The sequence below is a fragment of the Oncorhynchus gorbuscha genome, unplaced genomic scaffold, assembly GCF_021184085.1.
Source record: "Oncorhynchus gorbuscha isolate QuinsamMale2020 ecotype Even-year unplaced genomic scaffold, OgorEven_v1.0 Un_scaffold_1776, whole genome shotgun sequence".
Classification (NCBI taxonomy): domain Eukaryota; kingdom Metazoa; phylum Chordata; class Actinopteri; order Salmoniformes; family Salmonidae; genus Oncorhynchus; species Oncorhynchus gorbuscha.
The window spans coordinates 100,001-110,000 of NW_025746459.1; the positions used below are offsets into that span (position 1 = coordinate 100,001).

Genomic DNA, 10,000 nt, shown 5'->3' on the forward strand with positions numbered 1-10,000 from the left:
AGAAGTGAGACTGAGGGAGAGGAGGGGGAAAGAGTCTGTATGTCTGTCTGTTCCTCTCAGCCGGTCTGTCAAGAAATGGCTGGGGTTCTTCCAGCTTCCTCTCAATCAACGACTAGAAGTCTAGAAAATGGTTGACAATTGTATCCTTGTATTAGGAGATCGTATTACAGTAAGGTTCCTTATGGCTCCTGTATTCAAAGAGCTGCTGCAATGACCCAGCCTGAACACTAGAGGGCAGAGCAGGCCCAGAAATAAACCACCAACACCTCAGACAGTAACATATTACTGTGACAGTCCTCTGTTAGTTCTCCATCTCTGACTACACGGATGGTCTCTCTGTCTATGAGGGTAGAGGAGACAGATGGATGGTCTCTCTGTCTATGAGGAGACAGATGGATGGTCTCTCTGTCTATGAGGAGACAGATGGATGGTCTCTCTGTCTATGAGGAGACAGATGGATGGTCTCTCTGTCTATGAGGAGACAGATGGATGGTCTCTCTGTCTATGAGGAGACAGATGGATGGTCTCTCTGTCTATGAGGAGACAGATGGATGGTCTCTCTGTCTATGAGGAGACAGATGGATGGTCTCTCTGTCTATGAGGAGACAGATGGATGGTCTCTCTGTCTATGAGGAGACAGATGGATGGTCTCTCTGTCTATGAGGAGACAGATGGATGGTCTCTCTGTCTATGAGGAGACAGATGGATGGTCTCTCTGTCTATGAGGAGACAGATGGATGGTCTCTCTGTCTATGAGGAGACAGATGGATGGTCTCTCTGTCTATGAGGAGACAGATGGATGGTCTCTCTGTCTATGAGGAGACAGATGGATGGTCTCTCTGTCTATGAGGAGACAGATGGATGGTCTCTCTGTCTATGAGGAGACAGATGGATGGTCTCTCTGTCTATGAGGAGACAGATGGATGGTCTCTCTGTCTATGAGGAGACAGATGGATGGTCTCTCTGTCTATGAGGAGACAGATGGATGGTCTCTCTGTCTATGAGGAGACAGATGGATGGTCTCTCTGTCTATGAGGGTAGACAGATGGATGGTCTCTCTGTATATGAGAGAGACAGATGGATGGTCTCTCTGTATATGAGGAGACAGATGGATGGTCTCTCTGTATATGAGGGTAGAGGAGACAGATGGATGTCCTCTCTGTATATGAGGGTAGAGGAGACAGATGGATGTCCTCTCTGTATATGAGGGTAGAGGAGACAGATGGATGTCCTCTCTGTATATGAGGAGACAGATGGATGTCCTCTCTGTATATGAGGGTAGAGGAGACAGATGGATGGTCTCTCTGTATATGAGGGTAGAGGAGACAGATGGATGGTCTCTCTGTATATGAGGAGACAGATGGATGGTCTCTCTGTATATGAGGAGACAGATGGATGGTCTCTCTGTATATGAGGAGACAGATGGATGGTCTCTCTGTATATGAGGAGACAGATGGATGGTCTCTCTGTATATGAGGAGACAGATGGATGGTCTCTCTGTCTATGAGGGTAGAGGAGACAGATGGATGGTCTCTCTGTATATGAGGAGACAGATGGATGGTCTCTCTGTCTATGAGGGTAGAGGAGACAGATGGATGGTCTCTCTGTATATGAGGAGACAGATGGATGGTCTCTCTGTATATGAGGGTAGAGGAGACAGATGGATGGTCTCTCTGTATATGAGGAGACAGATGGATGGTCTCTCTGTATATGAGGAGACAGATGGATGGTCTCTCTGTCTATGAGGAGACAGATGGATGGTCTCTCTGTCTATGAGGAGACAGATGGATGGTCTCTCTGTCTATGAGGAGACAGATGGATGGTCTCTCTGTCTATGAGGAGACAGATGGATGGGCTCTCTGTCTATGAGGAGACAGATGGATGGTCTCTCTGTATATGAGGAGACAGATGGATGGTCTCTCTGTCTATGAGGAGACAGATGGATGGTCTCTCTGTATATGAGGGTAGAGGAGACAGATGGATGGTCTCTCTGTATATGAGGAGACAGATGGATGGTCTCTCTGTATATGAGGAGACAGATGGATGGTCTCTCTGTATATGAGGAGACAGATGGATGGTCTCTCTGTATATGAGGAGACAGATGGATGGTCTCTCTGTATATGAGGGTAGAGGAGACAGATGGATGGTCTCTCTGTATATGAGGGTAGAGGAGACAGATGGATGGTCTCTGTATATGAGGAGACAGATGGATGGTCTCTCTGTCTATGAGGAGACAGATGGATGGTCTCTCTGTCTATGAGGAGACAGATGGATGGTCTCTCTGTCTATGAGGAGACAGATGGATGGTCTCTCTGTCTATGAGGGTAGAGGACAGATGGATGGTCTCTCTGTATATGAGGGTAGAGGAGACAGATGGATGGTCTCTCTGTATATGAGGGTAGAGGAGACAGATGGATGGTCTCTGTATATGAGGAGACAGATGGATGGTCTCTCTGTCTATGAGGAGACAGATGGATGGTCTCTGTATATGAGGAGACAGATGGATGGTCTCTCTGTATATGAGGGTAGAGAGACAGATGGATGGTCTCTCTGTATATGAGGGTAGAGGAGACAGATGGATGGTCTCTCTGTATATGAGGGTAGAGGAGACAGATGGATGGTCTCTCTGTATATGAGGGTAGAGGAGACAGATGGATGGTCTCTCTGTATATGAGGGTAGAGGAGACAGATGGATGGTCTCTCTGTATATGAGGGTAGAGGAGACAGATGGATGGTCTATCTGTATATGAGGGTAGAGGAGACAGATGGATGGTCTCTCTGTATATGAGGGTAGAGGAGACAGATGGATGGTCTCTCTGTATATGAGGGTAGAGGAGACAGATGGATGGTCTCTCTGTATATGAGGGTAGAGGAGACAGATGGATGGTCTCTCTGTATATGAGGGTAGAGGAGACAGATGGATGGTCTCTCTGTATATGAGGGTAGAGGAGACAGATGGATGGTCTCTCTGTATATGAGGAGACAGATGGATGGTCTCTCTGTATATGAGGGTAGACAGATGGATGGATGGTCTCTCTGTATATGAGGAGAGACAGATGGATGGTCTCTCTGTCTATGAGGGTAGAGGAGACAGATGGATGGTCTCTCTGTATATGAGGAGACAGATGGATGGTCTCTCTGTATATGAGGAGACAGATGGATGGTCTCTCTGTATATGAGGGTAGAGGAGACAGATGGATGGTCTCTCTGTCTATGAGGGTAGAGGAGACAGATGGATGGTCTCTCTGTATATGAGGAGACAGATGGATGGTCTCTCTGTATATGAGGGTAGAGGAGACAGATGGATGGTCTCTCTGTATATGAGGGTAGAGGAGACAGATGGATGGTCTCTCTGTATACAGTGGGGCAAAAAAGTATTTATTCAGCCACCAATTGTGCAAGTTCTCCCACTTAAAAAGATGAGGTCTGTCATTTTCATCATTGGTACACTTCAACTATGACAGACAAAATGAGTGGAATTTTTTTCTCTCCAGAAAATCACATTGTAGGATTTTTTATTTTATTTATTTGCAGGGGGAGGAGAGGCAGACTGGGAGAGGAAGAGAGAGAGAGGAGATAGTTAGACAGGGGGAAGGAGAGGGAGGGAGGAAGGGAGAGAGTGAGGGGATAGTTAGACAGGGGGAAGGGAGAGAGTGAAGAGATAGACAGGGAGAGAAAGGAGGAAGGGAGAGAGTGAGGGGATAGTTAGACAGGGAGAGAAAGGGAGGAAGGGAGAGAGTGAGGGGATAGTTAGACAGGGGGAGGAAGAGAGAGAGTGAGGGGATAGTTAGACAGGGGGAGGAAGAGAGAGAGTGAGAGGATAGTTAGACAGGGAGAAGGAGAGGCAGACTGGGAGAGGAAGAGAGAGAGTGAGAGGATAGTTAGACAGGGAGAAGGAGAGGCAGACTGGGAGAGGAAGAGAGAGAGTGAGAGGATAGTTAGACAGGGAGAAGGAGAGGCAGACTGGGAGAGGAAGAGAGAGAGTGAGGGGATAGTTAGACAGGGAGAGGAAGGGAGAGAGTGAGGGGATAGTTAGACAGGGGAAGGGAGAGGCAGACTGGGAGAGGAAGAGAGAGAGTGAGGGGATAGTTAGACAGGAGAGGAAGGGAGAGAGTGAGGCAGGGGAGGGAGAGGCAGACTGGGAGAGGAAGAGAGAGAGTGAGGGGATAGTTGACAGGGAAGGAGAGGGAGAGGGGAGGGGGAGATAGTTAGGAGAGAGGAAGAGAGAGAGTGAGGGGAGTTAGACAGGGAGAAGGAGAGGCAGACTGGGAGAGGAAGAGAGAGAGTGAGGGGATAGTTAGACAGGGAGAGGAAGGGAGAGAGTGAGGGGATAGTTAGACAGGGGGAGGGAGAGGCAGACTGGGAGAGGAAGAGAGAGAGTGAGGGGATAGTTGGACGGGGGGAAGGAGAGGGAGAGGAAGGGAGGAAGGGAGAGTGAGGAGATAGTTAGACAGGGAGAGAAAGGGAGGAAGAGAGAGAGTGAGGGGAGTTAGACAGGGAGAAGGAGAGGCAGACTGGGAGAGGAAGAGAGAGAGTGAGGGGATAGTTGGACGGGGGAAGGAGAGGGAGAGGAAGGGAGGAAGGGAGAGGAGGAGATAGTTAGACAGGGAGGAGAAAGGGAGGAAGAGAGAGAGTGAGGGGATAGTTAGACAGGGAGAGAAAGGGAGGAAGAGAGAGAGTGAGGGGAGTTAGACAGGGAGAAGGAGAGGCAGACTGGGAGAGGAAGAGAGAGAGTGAGGGGATAGTTGGACAGGGGGAGGGAGAGGCAGACTGGGAGAGGAAGGGAGAGAGTGAGGGGATAGTTGGATGGGGGAAGGAGAGGCAGACTGGGAGAGGAAGGGAGAGAGTGAGGGGATAGTTGGACGGGGGAAGGAGAGGGAGAGGAAGGAGGAAGGAGAGAGTGAGGAGATAGTTAGACAGGGAGAGAAAGGGAGGAGAGAGAGAGTGAGGGGAGTTAGACAGGGAGAAGGAGAGGCAGACTGGGAGAGGAAGAGAGAGAGTAGGGGATAGTTGGACGGGGGAAGGAGAGGGAGGTCCAAAGTAGGCAGGGAGGGAAAGTAGTGCACTACCCCTAGGGAGGTCCAAAGAGAGAGTGTTAGACAGGGAGAGAAAGGGAGGAAGAGAGTGAGAGTAGGGGAGTTAGACAGGGAGAAGGAGAGGCAGACTGGGAGGGAAGAAGTAGTGAGGGGATAGTTGGACGGGGGGGAAGGAGAGGGAGAGGAAGGGAGGAAGGAGTAGTGACTAGATAGTTAGACAGGGAGAGAAAGGGAGGAAGAGAGAGAGTGAGGGATAGTTAGACAGGGAGAGAAAGGTAAAAAAGTAGTGCACTACCCCTATAGATCCTGGTCCAAAGTAGTGCACTACATAGGAATAGGGTGCTGTTTGGGACCCAGACGTAGAGTAAGGGCCCGGGCCAAGCCCAGGATCAATAATGTGTCTTTATGAGAAATTACCCATAATGCTATTGAGCGTACAGCGTTCAGGCCTCCGCGGGGATAACAAGCTAATGAAATGCCATTTGTGGCGTTAGATAATGCTGAGTGGTTAGTGGGCCCGGCAGAGGAGTCGGCCGACGTACGGGAGGCTTGGAGGAGAGACAGGAAACGACTTGAGGAAGATGTATTTACTGGGGACGGAGGAGAAGAAGAGATCCGTAATGAGGAAGTGACGGATATAATCAGAGAGAGAGAGAGAACGAGAGAGAGAAGAGAGGAGAGAGAAAACGAGAGAGAGGAGAGAGAAAACGAGAGAGAGGAGAGAGAGAGAGAGAGGAGAGAGAAAACGAGAGAGAGAGAGAGAGAAAACGAGAGAGAGAGAGAGGAGAGAAAACGAGAGAGAGAGAGGAGAAAACGAGAGAGAGAGAGAGGAGAAAACGAGAGAGAGAGAGAGGAGAGAAAGCGAGAGAGAGAGAGGAGAGAAAGCGAGAGAGAGAGAGGAGAGAAAGCGAGAGAGAGAGGAGAGAAAGCGAGAGAGAGAGAGACAGAAAGAGAGAGAGAGAGGACAGAAAGCGAGAGAGAGAGAGACAGAAAGCGAGAGAGAGAGAGAGAAAGCGAGAGAGAGGAGAGAGAAGCGAGAGAGAGAGAGAGAACGAGAGAGAGAGAGAGAACGAGAGAGAGAGAGAGAACGAGAGAGAGGAGAGAGAACGAGAGAGAGGAGAGAGAACGAGAGAGAGAGAGAAACGAGAGAGAGGAGAGAGAACGAGAGAGAGGAGAGAGAACGAGAGAGAGGAGAGAGAACGAGAGAGAGGAGAGAGAACGAGAGAGAGGAGAGAGAACGAGAGAGAGGAGAGAGAACGAGAGAGAGGAGAGAGAGAGAGGAGAGAACGAGAGAGAGGAGAGAAACGAGAGAGAGGAGAGAGAGAGAAGAGAGAGAAGAGAGAACGAGAGAGAGGAGAGAGAACGAGAGAGAGAGAGAACGAGAGAGAGGAGAGAGAACGAGAGAGAGGAGAGAGAACGAGAGAGAGGAGAGAGAACGAGAGAGAGGAGAGAGAACGATATAGTGAGAGAGAGAAAGGGAGGGATGGAGGGAGAGAGAGAAAGAGAGGGATGGAAAGAGCAGGATGGAGGGAGAGAGAGAAAGAGAGGGATGAAGGGAGAGAGAAAAGAGAGGGATGAAGGGAGAGAGAGAAAGAGAGGGATGGAGGGAGAGAGAGAAAGAGAGGGATGGAGGGAGAGAGAGAAAGAGAGGGATGGAGGGAGAGAGAGAAAGAGAGGGATGGAGGGAGAGAGAGAAAGAGAGGGATGGAAAGAGCAGTATGGAGGGAGAGAGAGAAAGAGAGGGATGGAAAGAGCAGTATGGAGGGAGAGAGAGAAAGAGAGGGATGGAAAGAGCAGTATGGAGGGAGAGAGAGAAAGAGAGGGATGGAAAGAGCAGTATGAAGGGAGAGAGAGAAAGAGAGGGATGGAAAGAGCAGTATGGAGGGAGAGAGAGAAAGAGAGGGATGAAGGGAGAGACTATACAGGGAACAGACATCACCCTCGGTTCTCTGGTCATTAGTACTGCACTATACAGGGAACAGACACCACCCTCGGTTCTCTGGTCATTAGTACTGCACTATACAGGGAACAGACACCACCCTCGGTTCTCTGGTCATTAGTACTGCACTATACAGGGAACAGACACCACCCTCGGTTCTCTGGTCATTAGTACTGCACTATACAGGGAACAGGCATCACCCTCGGTTCTCTGGTCATTAGTACTGCACTATACAGGGAACAGGCATCACCCTCGGTTCTCTGGTCATTAGTACTGCACTATACAGGGAACAGACACCACCCTCGGTTTTCTGGTCATTAGTACTGCACTATACAGGGAACAGACACCACCCTCGGTTCTCTGGTCATTAGTACTGCACTATACAGGGAACAGGCATCACCCTCGGTTCTCTGGTCATTAGTACTGCACTATATGGGGGCAGCAGGGTAGCCTAGTGGTTAGAGCGTTGGACTAGTAACCGGAAGGTTGCAAGTTCGAATCCCCGAGCTGACAAGGTACAAATCTGTCGTTCTGCCCCTGAACAGGCAGTTAACCCACTGTTCCTAGAGAGAGAGACGCCAGGACAGCGGAGTCAATCACCACCTTCCGGAGACACCTGATACCCCACCTCTTTAAGGAATACCTAGGATAGGATAAGTAATCCTTCTCACCCCCCCTTTAAGATTTAGATGCACTATTGTAAAGTGACTGTTCTACTGGATGTCATAAGGTGAATGCACCAATTTGTAAGTCGCTCTGGATAAGAGCGTCTGCTAAATGACTTAAATGTAAATGTAATGTAAATGGAAAGAGCAGTATGGAGGGAGAAAGAGAGGGATGGAGGGAGAGAGAGAAAGAGAGGGATGGAGGGAGAGAGAGAAAGAGACAGAAAGAGCAGTATGGAGGGAGAGAGAGAAAGAGAGGGATGGAGGGAGAGAGAGAAAGAGAGGGATGGAAAGAGCAGTATGGAGGGAGAGAGAGAAAGAGAGGGATGGAGGGAGAGAGAGAAAGAGGGATGAGGGAGAGAGAGAAAGAGACAGAGCAGTATGGAGGGAGAGACAGAAAGAGCAGTATGGAGGGAGAGAGAGAAAGAGAGGGATGGAGGGAGAGAGAGAAAGAGAGGGATGGAGGGAGAGAGAGAAAGAGAGGGATGGAAAGAGCAGTATGGAGGGAGAGAGAGAAAGAGAGGGATGGAGGGAGGGAGAAAGAGGGATGAGGGAGAGAGAGAAAGAGACAGAAAGAGCAGTATGGAGAGAGAAAGAGAGGGATGGAAAGAGCAGGATGGAGAGAGTATTTTATTGGGAGGTTTGACACAGTGCTCTAATCCATCATCACAGACAGCAGGGGGGGTAAAGACTGATATCTACACCAGCAAATCACTAAACACATGTCACTCACACTGAGAAGGCCGCCCTGGCTCTGGGTGTGCCCAAACACCTTGTCCACAGTACAGTCCTTCAGTGGGTAGACTCTCTGGCCAGCAAACTTATCTCCGTTGGTGGGATGGAGAGGGTGGCAGGGCTTGGCTTGGAGAAGGACATCACTAAACAGGAAGAACATCTTGGGTTTGACCTCTGCTCCTTTAGGGGGGACGGTACGCAGCCAGCCCTCACGCAGGTACCAGCGTCCTGTGGGGTACAGAGAGAGACAGAGGAGGGAGGGGATGAGAGGAGAGGAGAGAAGGAAAGAGAGAGGAGAGAGGAGGGAGAGAGCGAGAGGAGGGAGAGAGCGAGAGAGAGAGGAGGGAGAGAGAGAGAGAGAGAGAGGAGGGAAAGAGCGAGAGAGAGAGAGGGAGAGAGCGAGAGAGAGAGGAGGGAGAGAGAGAGAGAGGAGGGAGAGAGGGGAGGGAGAGAGAGAGGAGGGAGAGAGGGAGGGAGAGAGAGAGGAGGGAGAGAGAGAGGAGGGAGAGAGAGGGAGGGAGAGAGAAAGGAGGGAGAGAGAGAGGAGGGAGAGAGGGGAGGAAAAAGGGAGAGGGGATGAGAGAGAGAGGGGAGGTGAGGGAGAGAGGGAGGTGAGGAAGAGAGGGAGGGGGAGGTGAGAGAGAGGGGAGAGGGGAGGGAGGGAGAGAGGGAGAGGGAGGTGAGGGAGAGAGGGAGAGGGGAGGTGAGGGAGAGAGAGAGAGGGGAGGTGAGGGAGAGAGAGAGAGGGGAGGTGAGGGGAGAGAGGGGAGGTGAGGGAGAGAGGGGAGGTGAGGGAGAGAGAGAGGAGGGGAGGGAGGGAGAGGGAGAGGGAGGGAGGTGAGAGGGAGAGGGAGGGAGGTGAGAGGGAGAGGGGAGGGGAGGTGAAAGGGAGAGAGAGGGAGAGGGGAGGGAGGTGAGGGAGAGAGGAGGAGAGAGAGGGAGAGAGAGGGAGAGAGAGGGAGAGAGAGAGGGAGGGGAGGTGTGAGGGGAGAGTGAGGGGAGGTGAGGGGGAGGTGAGAGGGGAGGTGAGAGGGGAGGTGAGAGGGGAGGTGAGAGGGGAGGTGAGAGGGGAGGTGAGAGGGGAGGTGAGAGGGGAGGTGAGAGGGAGGTGTGAGGGGAGTGTGAGGGGAGGTGTGAGGGGAGGTGTGAGGGGAGGTGTGAGGGGAGGTGTGAGGGGAGGTGGAGGGAGGTGTGAGGGGAGGTGAGGGAGAGGTGAGAGGGGAGAGGTGAGAGAGGGAGAGGTGAGAGGGAGAGGTGGAGAGGGGAGGTGAGAGGGAGAGCTGAGAGGGAGGTGAGAGGGAGAGGTGAGAAGGTCCTTCTGTAGCTCAGTTGGTAGAGCATGGCGCTTGTAACGCCAGGGTAGTGGGTTCGATTCCCGGACCACCCATACGTAGAATGTATGCACGACTGTAAGTCGCTTTGGATAAAAGCGTCTGCTAAATGGCATATATTATTATTATAGGAGAGGGGAGGTGAGGGGAGGTGAGAGGGAGAGGGGAGGTGTGAGGGGAGGTGAGAGGGGAGGGAGATGAAAGGGAGAGAGAGGAGAGGGGAGGTGAGAGGAGCTTGCTACCAGTCTGTCAAGTTGTCATTCATTCCTAAGAAGGTGTTTCTTCTGTTGTCAC

At 51.3% G+C, this 10,000-nt stretch overlaps 1 protein-coding gene across 1 annotated transcript in view; it reads right to left on the reverse strand.

Annotated features, from left to right (window-relative positions):
* LOC124024194 (rho guanine nucleotide exchange factor 39-like) overlaps nt 1–8,673 on the reverse strand; it is a 23,121-nt gene extending 14,448 nt beyond the window's left edge. The window contains exon 1 of the mRNA XM_046338192.1: nt 8,374–8,673. Within this exon, the coding sequence (XP_046194148.1) occupies nt 8,374–8,535 (162 nt within the window). The 5' untranslated portion in view covers nt 8,536–8,673. The remainder of the gene's footprint in view (nt 1–8,373) is intronic.
* Nucleotides 8,674–10,000: the final 1,327 nt, after the last annotated feature.